Consider the following 22,195-nt stretch of genomic DNA (forward strand, 5'->3'; position numbering starts at 1 on the left):
AAGCATTACATGTGTTTAAAGCACAATCTCAACATAATTTAAGAGCTAATCTGTTTCAACATGATATTGCATAACATTACAGTCTATTGAGACAGATTTAGAGACATTCATCAAAACACTTTTTTGTACACAGCCGCGGTGTAGCTCCCACAGCTTTTGACAGCACAAACCTCAGTGTGACAGCAGTAATAATACACCTGCAGTCAAAAACAGCAGTACCGTGTGTGTGTGAATGGACTCGGCGCCACTGAAGTTACACAAGTTAAAGCTGTTGCAGCAGTTGGCGGTGTTTCCGTTTCCGTTTGAGTCGACTGAGGAGACCGCGGCAGCTCCTAAGCACGTGGCCTCACTGGAACACGACTTTTTAATAACTTTGTCAGCGCCTGAACAATACACACACACACACACACACAAACAGCAGGGTATTGGAGTGAGTCATTCAGTTAAATACTGTGTTTTGCCACATTTTCAGAGGCTGTAAAGTTTAAAGATCCTCCAATAAAACAACAAGGCCTATTTTAGAGATACTTTTAGATTCAAAAAGACATTTTATAGATACTGGATTCTAAACAAATCAGCAGTTCTTTACATTACTGACCAGGGATATGACCTGATATTGTGTTATCATTAATACCTGAAACGTCGACGGTAGTCATGCATATGTCCAGAGGCGCCTGACATTCCTGGGTGGTGTTGCTGCTGTTGCATATGTCATTGGTGGCAGAAGGACCGCACACGTAGCAAATCAGTGACAGCCCTGCAGAGATGAGGGACGAGGCAAAAAAACTGAGAAGAAGATTTGAAGTAAGTTTAAAGACGTGAGATAAGCCAGTGCACGATATAAAGTACACAACATATAATTTAATAAGTCCGTTGATGAAAGTTCCATGAAGATCCGTTGGTTCCTGTACGGAGGACTAAGCCAAGAGAGATTCATCACATCAGAGTTTTGATGAGTTTGACATTTTATAGAAGTTATTAGGGGAAAAACCTGATCTGTTCTAATACAGTCTTTCCCTTCATTTAGTCACTCATAGGTCATGATTATTGGTAGTCACAATTGTTTTCTTAATGAAGTTGGGACTAAGCTCTCACTGAGTTGTCTGTCTGCTTGAGAACATATTTTGAGAATTGATATTTAAAATCATAGACTAGAATAGAAATAACTTGCTTTTGCTGTCTTTGTGACATAAATGCAGATAATTCTGAGAATGATGCACGAACAAATGAAGACAGGGTTGTTCCTTCTCGAACAAGCATCGGGAGTCAAAATGAGGCTCCTGATTGTCTGCTCCTGGATTAAAGCCCCAAATGAAAATGCTAAATCTATGGCAGACTGGGAATTATTAGACATTTTCAGTCTGACGATAGAGGAAGAACATTATATAACTACATAAATGAGTTTGATACACCACAGAGTCGCATATAAAAATTCCCCAAACTAGAAAGACAGCTACTCCCAAAGTCAAAACTTGTCCGGCTTGCTTATTTAATTATAAGTATTGAAAAGCAGGCTGCATACGGTTCCTCCCATTCAGGTTATTGTTCTGCTCCCTTTTGTCACAGTGGTGATGCATCACAGTAAAAAAAAGATGCACATCTAATATTTAAAATGAACCCAGATTTATTCTGACGGCTAGAAACCCAAAGACTTAAATTAGACAGACCATCGCTAAAACATTACTTATTTCTGTAGAGCCCATTTTTACAAATCTTGAATTAAACTTTTATGTTAGTTCCATATTTCCAATACTGTTACAGCCACTGGAACACATGGTGAGGTCTTAGAGACATGCCTAACCATCTGACACAAGTTAATTATTAATCAATTGTTAAATAAATAAGAAATAGAAAAACCAGCAATCTGTCACAGTGCAAAACATGCACTGATACACACATCTCCCTCAGCAACAAAGCAACCCTGATCGCTCATCTTATGTTCATTCATTGATTATTTTGGATAAATCTGTCATATTCTGTTCACTTACTGATATTATTATTATTATTATATCTATTCTGCACAATCAAAACAAGGTGTGTGTACTTTGTGTCAGAACGTCTTGAGATTGCCACCAGAAACAAACTATTAACAAATGAACATTTAACCATGGTTAGTTTAACTGAACTCCTATTGAACTCACATTTGTTATTCTAGATCACAACTAAGACAGACACAAGGAAGGGAGCAGTTATTTTAAACTCTGATGTTTTTAGAACCCTTAAACTGAAGCCTTTACTGAATCCCCTACAAGATTGTTACACAACGTCACTGCCTCTAAGCGCCTAATGTCCTGCTTATTATTAACTTGCATACCTGGTGGGACGAGGAGGGAGAGGAGCACGAGACCGAGCAGCATCTTCATGTCAGGTGTCACAGGAGTGTCTGTTCTCCACCTGAACCTGAACCTCTGCTGTCAAACCTGGTGTGCCCTGCCCTGTGAGCGTATGACATTCCAAGATCTCGCTATGGTTTCATAGATACTTGTCTTTTATTTATCTCCTGCCAATCGCAACCACAGTGTGGCTGATTGACTTAGACGGCCTTACACTGAAACATTGTGTGTCTGACAAATATATTTTGTGTCATGACTCAGTATGTGCAGCTCAACCTGTGCTGCAGGGCTTCTTCAAGCCTTGTTGACTTTCTTTTCTTTACTTATATATATATATTTACTTATATACTTATATCTAATAATAACCACCCTGAGGACATCTAGTAGGAGAGAGTACAGGAATAATAAAAACAGGAATGACATTTTGACATTAAAGTGGTTATGATCAATGTCTTTTTATAGCAATGATCAAATGTAAAAAGGGTTGAGTGATAAACCTACGTAAAATGATCACCTGAATCTGCAGCTCCCCTTGGCCTTAAGGAGCTTCAGCTCATTGTTTATCTTTCCAAAAACTCCCCAATACTGTTCTGAAGTAATTTCTTCAACTTTCTAGTTGTACTCTCTCTCCTGCTGTTATTACAGACTTGTCTTGACCAGTTTTGTTTAGCCCACAAATATCTAGGTCTTATAAGAAGTGGTGTTAGTCAGGCCACTAAAACAGACAAAGCTTGTCCTGTATCTGATGTATCTGTTTGCTGACATATTAGCTCAAAATGTAGATGTAAATGCTGTGCTCACAACTTCTTTTTTGCTGCTCTCAAGTGGCCCAAAAAAAGTGTTATTGCAGGTTCACAAATATACATAAAACATTATGATCATTATTATACATTGTACATTATTTGTGGAAATGATCTTTCGGCCCATTAGCCAATGACACATATCAAATATAAGGTTCCAGATATGTTGGTAAATGAAGGTGTGATTACGTTTATCAAAGTCACATCCCTCATTTCGTTCACTGCCTTCCACTCGCTCCTGGAATCACTGCAACACATTTAAAAACCTTTCATCAAACACCACCACACCCTCCCTGTCTAATAGTGAACATTGACTGTGATTCACAGATTAAACTTAAAAACAAAACAAATAAACAGCATCATGTAAAAGTTTTTCACTAGATATGTGGAATCACGTCATCCTCATATCTGTCATTCTGTCCAGTGTTAACAGAGGAATGCACCAGTACACACCCAGCCCACATGCACCGTCAACCCCAAAAACACACTTTTGGTGAATTCTCTGTCAATTCAATGTATTTCCTGACACCAATCCTGAATCTTAATGGGACACATTGAGGATTTTTGTCTCATTCTTATGTAATAAGACAATAAACACACTCACGATGCATACATGAAACTTCCTCAACAGAAACCAGACCAGCAGTTGCCATAACTATGAGTCTGTTGTTGTGTTGACTTGTCTGCTGATCGCACATGTTAATAGAAATACTGGCACGCACACATCAACCCATATACACAGACACAAACATTTCTTTTCCAATTTGCTGACACCTTAAAAGTCAGTTACATTTTTATTTTTATTTCATAGTAATAAATAAAAAAAACAAGCAGGTTGCATTGCCCAAACAATGAAAAATATAAATTAATTAAAAAAAATTATTTGACGTTGGTAAATTATACTTCAGCTCAAGCAGTTCAGTCAGCAAAGAATGAAAGAATTAGCGCAGAGATCAGTGTAATATGATCACAACAAACAGCTTGATAAAATAGTAACTTTACAGTGTTGTGTTTATGCTTCTGTAGACAAATGTTTCTCACACTATGCGATGCTGAATGAAAGGGAACAAACCAAACACTTCCAATAAACAGCTATATTGTATGTTGTAAAGTCAAAATGCATTGCAGGCACATGCCATCAGGATATTTGCAGTAAATAGTCTGGTCTCTTCTTATATGTTAACATTGCAAAGTCAATCTTAAGAAAATAATTGCACAGTAGTACAGTGGAACTAACTCTATATGTAATACACAAGGGTGACATTAAGGATGGCAAAATACAAAAAAATACTTTATCTAATGATGTTCTGGATATGACTAACATTAAATTTACTCAACAGGTGACATGGACCTTCTACCTGCAAAACAGCCGGATCAGACTCCAGCATAAGCCACCTTCAACACAAGTCATTTATTTATTATTTATCCTCGATGAAGAGTAACAAGTGCTTCATGTTGCTGGTCTGATCTTCTCATAACTGTCAGAGGCCATGTTGCACCTTTATGTCTATCATTACACACTTGTGCTGCAAAGCCATGCAATGTTCAAACCACAGGACATCATTTCACCTTCTATTCAGGATCACAAAGACTCCAAATAAAACAAATATGCTGCGCTGAGTTGGGGTAATTGTGCAAAATAATTTTCATTGGATGTAATAGTGCGCAACCATAAAAATGATGATGTCTTAGGTTTGAATATTTTAATTTATAGAAGCGTAAAGCTCCATAGAGCCTTTTGTGCCTTTATTAGAAGGCTGCTCCAGCTTCATGTACCGGTAAGTGGCGGAACAAGCACACATTACAGAATATACTGTATGTGTATAAATCCATATTTAAAAAAAAATGTTTAAACTAAAACTTAAAGGGAAAATTGTGGTTCCAGCTTAACAGACAGCCATAAAGAGGAGAATTGAGCAAATGCACATTACGACTGCTGATATGATACTGTCGGTATTCTTCATGTGCAGCAGAGAGTGTCTGTGGAGTAAAGGGGGAAGCTTCATCGATGCCAAGCAAAAAACAGCAGCACCATGAGTGTACAGCAGTGACGAGTCAGACGCAGAACAGCTCATCTTGGGTCAGTTTGAAGCTGCTGTGGCGCACATGGCCGAGTGTCCTGCCTGAGGCTCCGCATCTTCAACGTTGTTTTTGTGTGTTTGTGCATTCATCTGTGAAAAAAAGGGGAAGGGGAGGGAATGTGTCTTCTCCTCATTGAGTCTTTAGTTTCTTGCTTTGGGTCCCAGACTCTCGCCTCCTGGCCTTATGGGCGTAACGCCTGTTGGAGATACGAGATGAAAGCAGGGTTATAATCACACAAATCCAGACAAAAGTGAATTGGGCGCTGAACAGAAAACACTGAAAACTGTCAGCAGTAGCAAAGAAGGTTTCCCAAACATCTTTACATACAGTATATTTGAAGATGAACAAGCAGGGCTGCAGTCAAGACCCACTTAAGTCAAGTCCAAAACCAGGTCCAGTTGAGTCTGAGTCAAGACTGAGTCCAAAAGTAATCGAGACCAAATCTAGAGTCTAGAGCAAATCAAGCCCTGTTCAAGAGAGCAATAGGCAATAGTGTCTTTCCGGAGCTAATATAGGGATTAAGGAGTAAGGATGGACAGAAATAATCTATCTATAAACAATATTGATCTATCTTCTAACGTCAAACTAATCATTTCATAATGTTTAGGTTTGAGGACCATTACAGGTCTCTACAGGTACGTTAAGGAAGATTGCGTTGGGAAAATTGAATGCAACTGATCCCAAATTAGCAGCTGGGAATAACTGGAGCAGTTCTCAGTAGCCGAGCCTGAGACCAACAATTTCGAGTCCAACAAGGCATGAGACCAAGACAAGTGCAAGACTTCAACAAAGTGGTATTGAGACTGGACTCGGGTATTAAATCCCTGTGAGAAAAGTTGACGTAAATTCTACTTGACACACATCTGCTTCTCAGATTCATCGGGCCTCTCAACAGATACATACGGTCAAACACTGGAGTATGTTTTGTTGCATTGTGATTGTTTTACCTTCGCTGGTAGAGGTAGAGGAAGAAGAGGAGCTCATCTCTGAAGCAGGAAAGTTGATGAGAGGAGGAGAAGGATCCAGACGAGGAGAAAAAGGAGGCACAGGAGCACAGGTCTGAGATCAGCGTGTTCACTCCCTAGAGAGAGGAGAGGAAAAAGACAGAATAATGAACTCATTCACTAGCAAAAGCTGTGTAGACAGAATAAAATAAAATAAACCACTGAGTTCACTGCAAAATAGAGGAGGAATTGAATACAAGGTTCCTAGAAAAGGTTTGGGAATGCAAAGATAATCTGCTCTTGAGCCGGAGAATCAGTCCCACTCACTCTGTACATCAACACTGTCCCCTGCAGGTGGCTCACAGACTTCAGCTGATCCAGAGAGAGGAGTGGAGAAACACAAAGAGACAGCACAGGACAGTTCAAACAGTAGCTTACAACACTCCAGTCATTTCATTTCCCTCAGCACTATGATCAGAATAAATGGTAATTGATACACTTATAGACGGGACACACCTTGTGGTTGATGAAGAGCTGTGGGGCCATAGACAGGAAGCCAAAGGCATACACTCCTGAGAGGAGAGTTACAGCGTCAATGTGGCACGTTGGTGGTTCATATAAAAGTAGCTTAATTAAATGAGGAAAACTGACCAGATTTCAATGAAGTACATTGAAAAACTGTGCTGTTAACAAATGAACCGATGAATCACATCGATGATTTAGTTTCACTGGGACAGGTGATGGAAGTCAACTCACCAGTCACTAGAGTGTTCACCAACCAGGAGTAGTAACTGTCAATACAATACAAATGAATGTTAATATCTAATGAAGTAGCTGCTACGTCTGTGTACATTATGAAAAGTTTAGGCAATAGTTTAAAACCAAAAAAGCATCTTACTTTTAGTCAAGAAATACTCAGGTCTGATCTGAATCTGACTGCTTAAAACACTTCAGTACAGTAGGGGGAGATGAACCAAGATGTGACCAGGAAAGAGTTTGTATTGAAATGTTACAAGCAGACTCCACAAACGGGTGTATGACATCTGTTGGCAACATTTAAAGCTACGTGGCAAAGCTCACCTCTTTTGGCGTAAGTAGGCCAGTGAGAAAATAGCTCCGCTGATACACAGAGGATAGACCAAGTAGGACAAGTATCTGGACGCCTGGAGAGAAAACCACACACACAAAATATTAACAATCAAACAAAGCCTGCAGCAGAGTATAAACTCAAGAGATGTAACGTTTGAGGAAGAAGATCATACCTGTGTGTCGTACTCTACTGTCTTTCTTTCTTCCTCGTCCAGCTTAATTACCTACACAGTAACAGTAGATTAGAAAGAAATGTATTGATTATTTGCATCAGGGCTGGAAGCAACAGCCTAGTTAAACTAAAAGACAGCAAAGTTATTTAAACCACAACAAATAATACCACTCGACTGGCACCATACTCACATGGAGCTTGGAACTTTTCCATTGAAACTGGATCTTAAACACGGTAAACACCTTCCATACCTGGCGATGTGACAGGTTAGTAAGTTAAAACTCTCTGCTGTGATCTTTATTTTAGCATTTCTGTTGGGAGGAGGTCAATTGTGCTAAATACCTCGACACATGCTCCCAATCCAACAGGAAGCAGCACCAGCAGACTGGTCTCCTCTAGCAGATGGAGGAAGATCAGCAAAGTGCTGAGACTACGCCACAGAACTACAAACGGAGAGGGGAGAGACCAAAGGAGCAGTTAGTCCCTAACTTCAACCGTGTCCCAGCCACTGTGGTACGTCATTTACAGCAAAACTATAAATCTAATGTTGCCGGCAAGCCCTCCTATGTTGACTGTTCGACAAAAACGTAGCAAACTAATATAGAAAAGTCGAGCTTGCTTTATTGAATTGAATTCTTTACCTGACTTCCTGGACATTCCCGCCATGCTCTTCTTTTTTCTCCATGAGCTGAAGTCATTTTTAAGAGCCAAGAATTCACAGATGAGCTGTAGAAGTGGAGAGGAAACATATACTTTTAACTTTGCAATGCTTAACTTGCAATATGCCTGAGTTGCCATGCTATGTTACATCTAGAGACTAGGATTCATTACATGATTACATTCATGAGATATCTATCAGCAGGTGGATTCTAATGTGTATACAGTACGGCATTGTTTGTGGTGTTGTGTAATCTTACTTGCAGAGCTGTGATGAGTGCAGTCAACACTAACAGGTAGAGGTTGGAGCCCACCAACGTTTCTTTAATTTCATCTATGTTCTCCTCTGTGAAGCCTAAATAAACACCAAGATGCAGTATCAAAGGATTTGGTTTGGTTCAATCTCCTGCCCATGTGATATGAAAAGCCAAAAGCTGAACTGTGTTGTGGGTCGTATTATACATCTGTTCTCGTATTAGCTCACCAAACTGTCGCAGGGAATAAACCACGTCCTGCAGATGCACCCAGAACCTGAACCCCCTTAACGAGATTCCCTCGTAGGACACAGTCAGAGGGAGCTGAACAGTGCTGCTGCTGATCGCCTATGAATGTATGGATAGATAGATGTAAGGTAATTTCATTCACAGCCCAGTATTTATCAGACGAGGTCTAAACTTTGTGTGTAAACTTGTCCTACCAGGAGGTCTCTGACTCTGAAGCTGAGCTCGTTCACCAGCAGCAGAGGGAGGTAGATCATTTGTCGGCCTTCCTGAGAGCTACAAGGAGAAAAGGGAACACAGTTTAATCTAGAGACGATGGCCCGGGGCACCTTCCTTATTTACAGCCAGGTGGAGGTGAACAAATATACACATGCGTGCATTTATATAGCCAGAGACAGGATTTGTGTTTGCTTTACGATCTAGATTTGCTTCGATTCGATAAACAGTCAAACTCCCACTCACTAGTGTTTTACAGAGTCGCAATCGTGCAGCAATTCAATGTAAGTTTACCTCCCAAAGACTCTAACAGTTATTCAAATGAAATATAAAGATCACTGGCTGAAAGCTTTCCTCGCTCCAGCACTGGAGTATACTGATGAGAAGCAACAATAACGCAGGAGTCAGCAGCACTCTGACACCTGCTTTGACCTGCAGAGGGCTCATGTGACTTACACTCTCATGTAGCGCCGCACATCGCTAGGAAGCCCCGCTTTGTTGAAGGTGAAGTCCTCTGACATCATAGTGATTGACAGGTGAGGCCTCCAGTGGGATACAGTATTCTCTGATCTGGGACTGGACCTCTAATGGAGCCACAAAAACAACGTTTTTTGCAGCAAGGCCGCATGTCTAAGTCTCGCTGTAAAGGTGACACGGTAATGGTGACGGTAATATGACTGTGACGGATATTGAATTACATTTTACCTTCTGCATGTCTCTCTGCCCCTCTGTGTGTGTGGGAGTGATGTAGGTGGTGAGCTGAGCTGCGTAGTGAACTTCTCTGCTGTCCTCCAGAGGGGAAACACCGGCTTTGTGAACGTACACGACCGCAAACAGAGTGCCATTAGCCCGAGTCTGCTCTGGCAGAGAGACATTCACCTGCCTAGAGAGAGGGAGAGTGAGAGTGAGAGTGAGACAATAAGTTAAAAACAGCCAGCCAGGCAGACATGCACAAATACGCTTTTGTCTCTCTTAATAAATAGATATATTGTAAAAAACAAAATGGCATGCAATGGACACAGTTCCAGTTCCTGTTGTGGTCGTAAACAAGCACTGAGCAGGAAGTCTTCTGATGGATCAACAACAAGCCCACCTCTCAAATGTAGAGTGTGGGTCAAACGGGTCTATTTTCACAGCGAGGTGGAGTTGGCTGTTGTCTGGCACGAGGCAGGTGAAGACGCTCATCTGGATCACACAAAAGAGAAGAAGAGGAGAGGTTCAAAGCAGTCTCCTCATGTCAGAAAAAAGCACTGGGTCCAAAATGACATTCTGCAGAAATAAACAAAAAAGGAGAATACAAATTAAAACCTGGCTGTGTCCCAAACATATGTAGACCTGCATGTTGGAATTATTTTTTAAATGGTTCAGCCTGACAAACACGTCAGGCCCATGCAGCAGTGTCTTGAGCTAGATCTTACATAAATTACGTTTTTTGGTAGGCTATACCCTTGATTGGTCCGTTTGCTCTCAAGATGAAGGAATAAAGAAACAGAGGCCTGTGCTAACCTGCAGCCGGGCTCTTGCTGTCAGGTAGGAGGTGATGCATTGCTCGTCTGTGCTTCCATCGCAGGGCTTAGTGTTGAGGAAGCCGTACAGCAGCCAGGCAGTGTGGAGCATGTACACCACAAAGACCCCGAGCAGCATCTTACCGATGGAGCTCCTATTACCGCTGCTGTCCGCGGGCTTCGACTGACACGATGGGAACATGGCAGCTATTAATGCAACAACAGAAAAATGAAATTTAAAAAAATGGACGTGGTCCGGTTTGAGGACGGAGCTGTTTATAATCGCATCCAGCGGTCAGCACAATAGAATCCCCACGCTTCCTCCCTGCCACAGCATCCTTCCGGTTATCTGAGATGCTGATGCTGATGCCGCTCGCGCTGTTCTGTGACCACGTCTCGCGAAGCCAGAGCAATCAGCCGACGCTGCAATTGTTCCACAAAAGTCCCAAAAAATACCGCTGAACACGTAAATAATACCCACAGTAGCACCTAGCCTTTCTGCGACGTTGTCTCTGTTGTTGAGAGGAACAACTTTGCTGAGGGTCAGACAGACGGGTCACTATGAGCAGGCTGTACACACATTTATTTTCTAAAACGTATATGTTTTAGCTGATTCCGGTATTTTCTCAGTGTATTTAAATTTAGGCCAACAAAATAGATAAAGGATCTCTATTTCACTGTCAAAATGCTATTCATGGCAAGCAGAGAGGGCTTCTAAATACCACTTAGATACATAAAATAGATTAGATTACATAAAATGCGTTCATGATCATTTTCTATAGGCTAAATAATTGTATAAGTTGTATTATTATATAGAAATAGAGACACAGTTCTGAAACAGCTATTCCAGTTAAGTTTTAATCAATAGACTAAATCATAAGAACACAATTGGTAGATTTATCAATACTGAGAATAATCATTAGTTGCAGTGAAACAAACTTTTGAGTTTGATAATAATGTTGACTTGTATTTCATAAATCTGTCGTTCTATCTCATCATTTTGATATCTTTTTATTTATACCATCCATATAACTTTTCATCATTTTTGTTTTAATAGTCCAAGTGATGTACCTCTCTCGAGACGATCTTTGGCAGCGGGTCCTTGTCGTCGCCGCGGTGCATTGTGGTCCCGTGCAGTGCTCTTGCTTCTTGCCCTCTTCTTGGCTACTTACTTCCATCATGCTAATTTGGACGACTTTTTGGGGACTAAACACACAACGTAACGCGTCAGTTCAGCAAATTCTGTAGTTATCAACAGGTAACTGACGTGTGTTACTTGTGTCTTCGTTTTCTGTCACGAATTTAAGCCCTGATACCAGCAGCTAACAGGTTACTAGCATTAAGTTACTAACACGCTGCAGAGCTCTCTATAAACCTAAAGATAACTAAGACCACACACAGTATGAGTAACACTACAGGAGGCTACGTGAATAATATACTTGTACTGTAAGTGTTTGCTCAAACTGTCGTCCTTCTACCTGCGGATATGGACTGTCTGGTCTCATAAACAACCTATGCTCCATGAACCAGATCAGACAGGACTTACACACACACACACACACACATCTTTTATCCCAACCTGTTCTCCCTTCTGTCTTTGTTTATGCAGGCTCCTGCCCTCCTTTTCTCCACCTCCTTTGCTTGCTGATGGATGTGTTGTGATCACCTTGCTGCAGTAGTGTCTGTCTATGGAGATGAAACTACACAGGGTGCTGCTAGCTGGCTGTATGAACTGCACCAGGATATATCCTCCATTAGCTGGGAACTTTTATCTAAAGCGCCTTTTCAGCTCTGTCGTTATTTCCTCCTCGAGAGCGAGTGGGACGCGAACCGCCATCCTCTGCAGTGCTAACAGAGTCCTCCACCCACTGAAGTGCTCTGTGCCACATGGGAATAGAAAACTGGGATTGTGCAGCAGGAGTTCAGATGCGGTCTGCGGTCAAACACTGTCGAGATGTCAACCCAAAAGATGTCATCAGTCTGCTGCAGGGAGACAGGAACACCTGCTGCAACGAGCTGCACCGTGGCCCGGTAAGAAGAGTTAGTGTGCATGCAACAGGTGACATGTTTGAGATTATGCTGCTCTTGCATAAGTCCCTTTTGACCGTCTTCCATTCGTTGATAGTTAAACATCACTTTGTCTTGATCGCAGTACTTTATTATTATGTATTCAATACATGTCTACATTATAACCTGTCTCATAAATTGACAGGCCAGATGTTATTGACTGATATTAGCTCCCAACAATTGCATATTTAGATTATGTTCATTGCTGTGGTCCAAGATGAAGCATGTTGCTTTGCATGTGGTTTAACTTTCTTTCACTTTTCTCTGAACAGTGTCCTTCATCCGCTACAGAGTGATGGACGTCTCCAGTGTGTCTCCAGCCTTTGTGGTGGTAAGAGATGCAGGCCGGTGGTTACTGAACAGTAGTTACTACTATTGTCGTACCATGCACTGAACGCCAAGATGCTTTTGGAGAAACTGATGCTACAGACTGTTGGATTTAACATCTTCTCAACACCCACCAATCCACTGTCATACATTTTATATATTGAGATGCATTAAAACTGTTGTTAGTCTGTGATTGCTAGAGTTACGTGATCAGTTTCTTGTTTATGTATTTCACAGATGAATTTTGACCGAGAGGGAAATGTCACATCATTTGGTAAGTGTTAGAAAATAAATCAAATTTGTCTTTGATTAACTTGCCTGCCTATTATTACCTGTTTTGAACTCAAACAATATAAGAAACAAAAGTATTCTCTCATGACTATATTCTAACACCCTTCCTCTGCTCCTCTTCTTTCCTGGTCTCTGTCAGAGAAGAAGAAAACGGAGCTTTGCCAGGAGCTGAGTCTGCAGGCCAGAGACCTTCGCTTTCAGCACAGTACCAGCTTAATCGCTAGAAACAACTGCATCATCATACGGATGGCGGTATGCTCACTTCCTGTTTTATCGTCTTTGATCGGGCTGTTGATTCCGAAACATTTTGTCACCATAAGTCTAATTTTTATTTCATGGCCAGCAATATGCTGATAGTTCTGCAGAAAACAAAATATTAATTTAATAACAATAACAACAATATATATATTTTTTAAAGATAAGTTTTGAGAAGTGATTTAGTAGATGTCACTGATTCTTCAAGCCTCAGACCCTCAGGCAGGGAGTTCCAGAGCTGAAGGGCCTTGACCGCCAAGACCTGGTCCCCTTAAGTCTTGAGCTGGATCTCAGGAACAGCTGCAAAAAACCCTGCCTGAGGATCTGAGGCCACGCCCCTTTTATAGGGGAGCAGCAGTTCAGCAAGTAGCTCGGCACTAAACCATGAAATGCTTCAAAGGGGATCAGACCATGTTAAAATCAATGGTTAACATTGAAGAGAGGCTAACACACCGAAATCAACTTATCCTGCTGATGGAGACCTCATGACATCAAACACTCCTTCTTCCACAATTCTTTAGCCCGCACCTCAGTCGACGGTCCTCCAGAGGGCGTGCTGGAGAAGGTGTAGTAGAAGAAGAAAGAGTCTTTACGACTCATCAGTTCACAGAATCCATTCGTTTCTCCTGGTTGAGGCCCATCATCTTTGGCCCCCACCACGGTCACGGTGAGGTAGTCACACTCATAGTCACACTTGATAGTTTGTGTACTACTGTGTAGTTTAGTGGCATTGTGAAGAAATATATGATTTTGCTCTGTTCATGAACGAACTTCCATTTTAACAGAAATTAGTTTTGAAATCAGAAATATAAAAACAGTAAGTGTCTGAGGCAGAATACAGTAACTGTACATTTAAATAGTAATTTAAAGAGTTCCTTTCTTTAGGTGACTTTATTAAAATAGTTTTGAAGGGGGAGGTTCAGAAAAGGACTTCATCATTTTAGCCATTATTAATGCTAAAAGCAGAAAGCAGGAGTTGTGATGTAACAGAAATCCAGAAAGCACCGGATGTGTTGTCTTCTAATTGTTTATAACTTCATTTTATTTGTTTCATTCCATAACACCGTGTATTTGCTGGCTATGTCCCAAATATATGTAGACCCCTCATGTAAATCGCGGTACTTGTATTTGTATTTTACTTGAGTATTTCCCATTTCATGCAACTTAATACTTGTAATCCACCACATTTTTGTACTTTTTGTACAAAAGTTACTTATCAGATTGCAATTGTGCATACGCTGTCTATCAGCGAAAGCCGGTCTGTCTCTGCCCGACACTCCACACTCTGCTGACAACTGCCCAATCAAAAGGGGGCGTACTCACAGGTCCGGCCTGCGTATGGTCGCTCACATTTACATACTCCGCACTGACACAACCCTTTATCGTCACACAGCTTCTGGTTCTTTGACATACAGGAAGCAGTTTCCATGGTGCAGATGCAGTCTTCACCGGTCCAGTCGTCATCACACCTGCACTGTCCACACTCGCACCGCCCATGGCCTCCACATATTCTGTTCGATAAAAAAAAAAATGGTGTCTTTTTAAATATACATCTGTTTCTGTATTAAGTAGAATCTAAAGGGAAGACGTATCGTACCTGCCGTTGTGATAAGGACAGTCAAAGTTGCTGCACTCGCAGTATTGTCCGCTGTATATTTCTTCCGGGATCATTCTCGCATCGCACACACAGAATCCCTCCTCGCATTGTCCCCTACCGCTGCACACGGGGGCATTCGGGCCTGAGCGACAGGAGTCTTCATTTCGTGAAGGAAATGAGTCGGTGTCTCTCTGGCACTGTTGTCCAGTGTAAGGCATGCGACACTCACACTGGCCACACACCAGAGCCCCGTGGCCTCCGCAGCCGGGGCTGTTTTCCTCGCGGTTTCTTGTGCAGTCACACTGACCTGTGCAGACACAGTTTAATCTTTTCTTTTGTTTAGGTTGTTTCATTTTTATGTACAAGCTATTTGTCACTTTATAGCAGCACAGTGACTATTTAAGTACAATTTGGTAGATGACTCGTGACCTCATTGTTCAAAATTGTGATTTTCTGTTACTGTGTTCTTTTTTTTAGCCATATATGGACAGTAGCATGCTTCTGAAGTCATACTCACACTCCAGCGTTATCTCTAACTTCACACTCGGTGCAAAGCCTCTGGGTGTGATGTGGACAGGCCAGGGCCCGGTCCTGTTCTGGGTTAAGTCGTCCCTCTCACTGGGACACTGGGCAGCCTCCACGGTCACCTAGAGAAACAAAAAAACAATTCTTTATAAATCTAATCATTTGTATTTCCCAATGTTCGGATGTCTTAATTTTGCTGACCTGTACGACCAGAGGGTTTTCATTCATAATGTTACTGAATGTGATGTTGACTCCGGCTGGCACAGGGCTTGTGTCCATGCTCAGCTCTGTGATAGGCTGGTCTGTAGGCATGGTGATAGTGAGGGGGAAGGACTGGCTCACGCCCGGCCTCAAACGGAGGGAGACCTCCCGGGGCTGGAGGGACAGGGCCTTGGCATTCGCTGGTCCGGTGCTGCCGAATAAGAGCATTACCGGAGAAGTCATTGTGGTCGAAGTCATCGTGGTCTTGCCTAGTGTAAAGAGTTTTGCAGTGCTTCTTAAAACCTGTGTACTTACCTGCTGTCATTTTCGACAACCTGCACCCTGCCCTGAGGGTTATACATGTCACTTTGACGACAGCCCGCTCGCCGCAGCCCCTTCAACGTATGACAGCGGGTGTTCGAGTGAGGGCCGGTGCACCAAGCACACGCCGGGCCAGACTGAATGCACTCGTCGCAGTTGTTGGCAGATGTGAGACACTGTTGTTGTTGTTCTTCTGCCCAGCTGGGACACAACGCAACAAGCAGCAGGCAGAGATATCCGAGCAGCTTCACAGACATCCTGCAGTTGGAATAAAGCAGCGGGATGTACCTGAAAGTAGTAATTTACTGTATGTCGTCCATAAATAGGTATTATAAATATAATGAAGGAATAAAGAAAAATAATACAGTTGTATATGTTTAATAGGGACACTTTTAGTACTTAAATTACTAAAAATGTATTTGTATATCTGTTAAAGTAGATGTAAAGTAGGCTTTATACCCAAAGACGAACAAAAAAACTAACTTTAGCAGGACTGTAATTAATAATTAACTGATGTAACAAGAGGCTGATTTACTGAGCTTATTCCTGTATTTTGCCCTTTTATCCAACAGCGTGATTCGTGTTTCTCTAGTCCTGCAGTTGATAATGTGCTGAATAGATTATAAAACAGAGCGCAGTGTTGGTACGTTACCTGGCGTACTGAATGACTTCTCTACTGTAGCCGCGTCTTGGAGCTACTTACCTCTGCACACTGTGACACACTGACGAGCTTCGGTCATATATTGACTCGCTGTGAATGCTGCCGGATGCAGATTCTGGTCACTCGTCCTGATTGGTGCGGCTGCTATGAGTATCTGACTGTGCCTCTGGAGAACAAACGCAGAAGTGCTTTGCTCGTGCATCAGAGTTTTTCAGGTCAATCACTGCAAATACTTAAAAGATCAGAGTCCACTATTGGGACTGCAGTCGTCCACATGCACCGTGTATGCACACACTGAGGTAAAAACTATATAAAGCCAATGCTTCAGTTGCTACAAAACATGAAAGTATGAAGTATTTGCATGCACATGTTTGATTGTTTTCTAAAGAGGCTAACCCCCCCCCCCCCCCCTGGTCCTTCTGTTCCTCCACAGTCTTTGAAAGCCATCGTGACCCCGCAGTCCCTGTTGGTGTTGGATTTCCGTGGTTTGGGATTGGAGCGTTGGTTGGTACTGGATCTGGCCCCTCAGCTCGCAGCACAGTCGCACTCTTTGCCCTTCGAGTTCAGAGCACTGGAGGCCATCCTGCAGCACAAGGTGAGACAGGCCGTGTCTCTGTGTGTAGGCATGTTCTGCCTGTGGATTGAGTGCATACACGAGGCTGCGTTAATCTGTGTGTCCTCATGCGTTTGTCCCGATAGGTAAACACGCTACGAGCTCGGCTGAACGATGTCGAACCAGTCATGTTGGACACATTGGAATCCCTGGTGGATCCTAAAATCCTTTCCGCCGATAGAAGTAAACTACATGTACTGCTGCAGAACAGCAAGAGGTAAAGCACGCAACCGCATACGTTGCCCTGATATCAGCATCAATGCATTTCTAAATTGGGGATGTGAGGAACTGGGTCAGCCTCTCTGGGACTGTACTGGTTTTCACCAGTCAATCAAAAAAAGTCCCAAAAAAAACCTGTTAATGATTACTTTTAATAAGCTTCAATAATCATTCGTGGCATGGCCCAAGACTCAGGTCTCACACTATTGATATCTTTTCAGCATAGCATCTCCGCATTTATCTTCTCTTAAAATGTCTACTGTATTATGTTTTGTCTGTGTCCCCCCTTGACTTGTGTACCTCTAACAGTTTATCAGAGTTGGAGACTGACATTAAAGTCTTTAAGGATACCCTGCTGAAGATTTTGGATGAGGACGAGATCGTTGAAGAACTCTGTCTCACCAAGTGGACAGACCCAAGAGTTTTGTAAGTTACGCACTCACAAACACTTCTATGAATGCTGAAAGGCAGTTCTCTTAAAATCTCTAGTGGCTGCAGTAAAAGATAAGAAAGGAAAATACTTTTTTGATCCTCAAGGTGTCTAAGTCTGTTTTTTCTCCGCCTCAAACAGTGTTTTTCTGTTCCATTGTCCTCATTGGTTGGGGTTAGGACTTTGGTTTGGTTACAGTCAGGAGTGGCAGATATAACTGGTTGGGGTTAGTTAAAGGTTTGGGTTCAGGTTCACACTCACGTTTTGTTTTAGCTGTATGTGTATGAATGCAAATTAACCTATTTTTTCCCCTTCAAATACACTATTTTCTGATCTTATTGAAACCCAATATGTAAGAAACAATGCGAGTTATAACCTAAAATATAGACTTAAACATGTAATGATGATGGTGACTATAAAGCATTGATATTACACCAATTAAGGAAATATTTCATGCTTTTTATATTTACCAGATAGTGCTCCCTGTAATAAAGCAAAATTATTTTAAGGTGGATTTAAGTGGATTTACTCTCACATAGTGCTTTAATGTTGAAAGAGCCCCACCAGTCCAGTCCAATGGCACTTTGCTGTGGCTGAAAACGGTATTCCATCTCATTTCATATGTAGATATGCAGAGCGATTAAAACATGTAAATAAATCCCCACACGAATTTGAATAACTACCAGGCAGTCTTTTAGTGATGTGTGTTAACCTACATGCCCTTCTTTGCCTTCACAGTGAGGAGAGCAGTTTGGGTATCGACCATGCTGAGGAGATGGAACTGTTGTTGGAGAATTACTATATGCAGGTAATTGAATGTTTAATGGAAAAATAGTTCTCTTTTCCATCCGTTATATGAAATAATGAACATTTAAATAATAAACTCACTATAATGCACGCTCAGTAATGAAATAATCTAATTTAATATTCACTTTTTGAATAATCTGAACTGTCCTAACGTTTGTACTTGTGGCGTTGAGACTTTTTACTCTTTTGATATCAAAAAGCACAGGCACACAATGTTAAAGGTCATCTTCATGTTATGCACAGTGGTGGTTGTTGAGTGTCTACAAACTGCTCAATACAGGCCGAGGAGCTGGGGAACAAGACCAGAGAGCTGAAAGGGCTGATAGACGACTCTGAGAGTGTCATCTTCATCAATCTGGACAGGTACACACACACACACACGTTTTCTTACCGTTTGCAGTATTTTGTTGGAAACTGCTTTGATAATAATAAATAATATTGGAACTTTACAATGTCTACAGATAAAATCTCTTTTTTCACACATTTTTGCACAAAACAAAATGTTGCGCTGTGTATTTATATCCCTTATCTCTGACATAAACGGCATGTTAGGAAGTGATCTTTTCGTTGCCGGTATGAACATGAAGAATGATTCCGAAAATTAAAAAAACTGTCACAGCGTGCATAAGGGCACCTGACTATTGTTTTGAGACAGACATGAAACATTGTGATCCTTTAAAACTCTAAGCTGACCCATTTTTAGTCCACTTGAATGAATGCTGGCTCTGCATGTGCTGTCTGTTTATTCCAGCCATCGTAACGTGATGATGCGCCTGAGTCTGCAACTGGCGATGGGTTCCTTCTCCCTTTCCTTATTCGGTCTGATAGGGGTGGCCTTTGGAATGAATCTGGAGTCGTCCTTCGAAGAAGTGAGGCAGCTTCTTGCTAAAGAATGATATTATCACATCTGGACTTTGTTTTCCATTTACAACAACTCAAATAAGACGTTTTGTCTCGCCTGTCTTAACTTCATATTGTTGTTAGCTTTTGTGTTTTGGACTGTTCATGACCATTGGGTTCCATGTGTCTGTATGTGCACACGGCACCTTCTGTGTGTTTGTACCCACGTATACTCACACTGTTTGTGTTTATTACCAGGACCCTCGCATTTTCTGGCTGGTAACAGGCTTCATGTTCTTGGGCAGCGGGCTGATATGGAGACGACTGCTGTCATTTCTGGGACGACATCTAGAGCCTTCAGTACCCCCTCTTGTAAATCTCTCTCACACACACACACACACGTGCGCCAGATGAAGGTGCGGTTTAAGATCAAGTCTTAAGTGTCATTTCTCCTGTTTGTGATACAGATCCCTCAAGTTTGGAAGAGAAGTCTGAAAGCATCCGACATCAAGACAGGAGTCAGATGATGTTCTCCCTCCAGTCTGTAAAATGCAACAGACTTCCTACAGACTCTGCAGCTTTAGGGATGATTGTTTTATCACCCTGGACCTCCTGAATTCTATAAAACGGCCTCATTGTTTTAGGCCTTTTAGACCTCTTCTGTTTCCCCTACATGTCTGGTACTATGTTGCCAGTATTCCAGATACTTGATTAGATGTCTTCATGTCTAATTATATGAGTATTGCTCTGTCATCTGTGGTTTTAGAGCAGTGCGTGGATGCCTTGGCGAGTGGCAGCATTGGAACTGAAACGGATAACAACCAAACTACTGATAACCACCGGACATGCACTTGATAATCTCATATCTGCTGCGATTGTCAACATAACGGATGAAAAGCAGCGACACACGGGTCACATTTTCAGGCACAAGGTCTGAGCAGCCTGTATGTCTTTAAAAAAACACATTGCCAGTTTTGATTTGATATCGTGTCTCACTTTGTGACTGTGAGTGTCTCCAAATGACATTTGATCAAAAATGAAAGGGTCTGAACTCACGGGGAACTTTAAAGTTATTGACTTTATCCTGTTCCGATTTACATGAAAGCTATTAGTGAAGATGTTAAAGGCTGACGCGCATTATACACATTGACAGCACATAACTTATTTCTGACCTGGGATTCAAGATCCATTCGAGAAGTCGGCAAATACTTCAGAGTGCTCTTGAGACGATTAGCCGGGCAGGGGAGCAGAATAAGCATATCTCAATGTTCCTGTCATCTTAGTTTATTAGAAAAAAACTATTTTATTTAACCTTTTTGTCTGAAGTGGTTGAAGCTGATTTTGCTTCATTGTCGGGGGTCACAAGTCTAAAATGTTGGAAAGCGCATCCTAATAGTGCTTGTTTTAATAACAAACCCGGCTAAATCCTTCCCCTTTTGACTTGTGCATCTGCATTATATTCGATGCAGAAAAAATATTCAGCGTTCTTGGAATTTGTCACTTTTCTTAACCACATTGACTCACAGTTGATCTAATTTGGCTTTTCTGACATGGAAAACAACTCTTCGATGCCAAACTTGAATTACAAAAAATACAAATATAACACTAACTTTGCAGCAGTTAAATCTTCGACATTCATTCCTAGAAGTGTCAAAAATCCTAATTTCATCCCCTGAAGAAGTTTTAATATAATAAATGATTTTAATCACTGTAGTGGGACACGTGAACATGTCTTTTCTTAGTATATATTTATTGCGAGATGTGGACTTTTTGATGAAGAGTGTAACTGAAATAATGAAGTTAGTGGATGACTTCAAAGACAGCAAAGCAAAGGGACATTTTCTCTCATATACTGTGTATATGTATCTATCTATCTCTCTCTCCACATACCAAAAGATAAAGAGAACTTCCTTCATGGTAAATTCTTCTGCTACAAAGAAAACTAGAAATATTCAGTCTTCTATATTTTAGTTTCATGTGTGAGGTCTGACTCAGGTGGCATATGTTGTACTGTGCTGTCATAACTATTCTTCTGCACTAGAGGGAGTCATCTCTACAGTTTAAAGCTCACTGCATTAGCTGAAGCTTGTCTCCACGCTGCAGTGGTAGCACATGTTGGTCAGTGTCTTACCTCAAATATAAAGGGAGTAAAACGAAACCGTATGGGATACTAAAATATTTATTGAATTCTCTGTACTCAAAAGTTACACTGAAATAAAACACTGCCACTCAGTAGAAATGTATGAATTTGTTTACCTCTGAGCTATAACATACTGCACGTAATGCCATATGGAAGCCAGTGCCGACAGCGTTATTTAGTAGGCTATCAAAAGCTACTCGTTTACCATTTTATTTTAGGAGTTTTGGGAACCTTTATTGTCTTTTTAAAGATAAACTGCTGTACTTTGTGCTTTGCAGTCTCGTTAGTATTTGTTTCCCTAACACAGAGGTCCATTAAGTATGTTCAGATTCACCAAAAACACCAATCAGCACCATCCTATTGAGATGGTGTTGATTGATAGTTTCTCATACAACATAGGCCACATTAGTCCAACACTTCTTAGTGCTTACTGACTTTCAATTTAATTAAGAAAATGGTGTGAATTAATATTATTTATTTGATTTTTATGTTTCCAACTATTAAATAATCCACCTTGTGTTGTCCCCCCTCGCATTCCTAAAATTGAGTCACTATATATACACACCCACGCGCGCGCGTGTGTTTACATTAAGACGCGCCCCC

General features: G+C 41.4%; 2 protein-coding genes across 3 annotated transcripts; one reads left to right on the plus strand and one right to left on the minus strand.

The window, feature by feature from the left end:
- Window positions 1–5,344: 5,344 nt before the first annotated feature.
- LOC142969570 (lipid scramblase CLPTM1L-like) lies at window positions 5,345–10,500 on the minus strand. Its single transcript, XM_076109536.1, has 17 exons — window positions 10,300–10,500; window positions 9,887–9,978; window positions 9,499–9,676; window positions 9,250–9,377; window positions 8,775–8,853; window positions 8,562–8,679; window positions 8,338–8,432; window positions 8,062–8,146; window positions 7,763–7,863; window positions 7,612–7,671; window positions 7,422–7,472; window positions 7,240–7,322; window positions 6,916–6,950; window positions 6,676–6,731; window positions 6,487–6,531; window positions 6,163–6,296; window positions 5,345–5,411 (listed from the first exon to the last, which is right to left on the minus strand). The coding sequence occupies exons 1-17, from the start codon at window positions 10,498–10,500 to the stop codon at window positions 5,345–5,347; spliced, it is 1,608 nt and encodes a 535-aa protein (XP_075965651.1).
- A 914-nt stretch (window positions 10,501–11,414) lies between these two features.
- On the plus strand, window positions 11,415–21,691 carry mrs2 (magnesium transporter MRS2). Of its 2 annotated transcripts, none has more exons than XM_076109233.1 (13): window positions 11,415–11,556; window positions 11,908–12,329; window positions 12,638–12,696; window positions 12,930–12,966; window positions 13,123–13,235; window positions 16,977–17,138; window positions 17,243–17,373; window positions 17,685–17,801; window positions 18,544–18,613; window positions 18,893–18,975; window positions 19,364–19,481; window positions 19,711–19,824; window positions 19,920–21,691. In XM_076109233.1, the coding sequence occupies exons 2-13, from the start codon at window positions 11,987–11,989 to the stop codon at window positions 19,977–19,979; spliced, it is 1,407 nt and encodes a 468-aa protein (XP_075965348.1). In that variant the 5' UTR covers window positions 11,415–11,556; window positions 11,908–11,986; the 3' UTR covers window positions 19,980–21,691. The 2 variants fall into 2 exon arrangements, with proteins under 2 accessions (XP_075965348.1, XP_075965349.1); XM_076109234.1 differs by having other exon boundaries at window positions 11,421–11,744.
- Window positions 21,692–22,195: the final 504 nt, after the last annotated feature.

Source organism: Anarhichas minor, unplaced genomic scaffold, assembly GCF_050575085.1.
Source record: "Anarhichas minor isolate MPS153535 unplaced genomic scaffold, ASM5057508v1 ptg000041l, whole genome shotgun sequence".
NCBI lineage: Eukaryota > Metazoa > Chordata > Actinopteri > Perciformes > Anarhichadidae > Anarhichas > Anarhichas minor.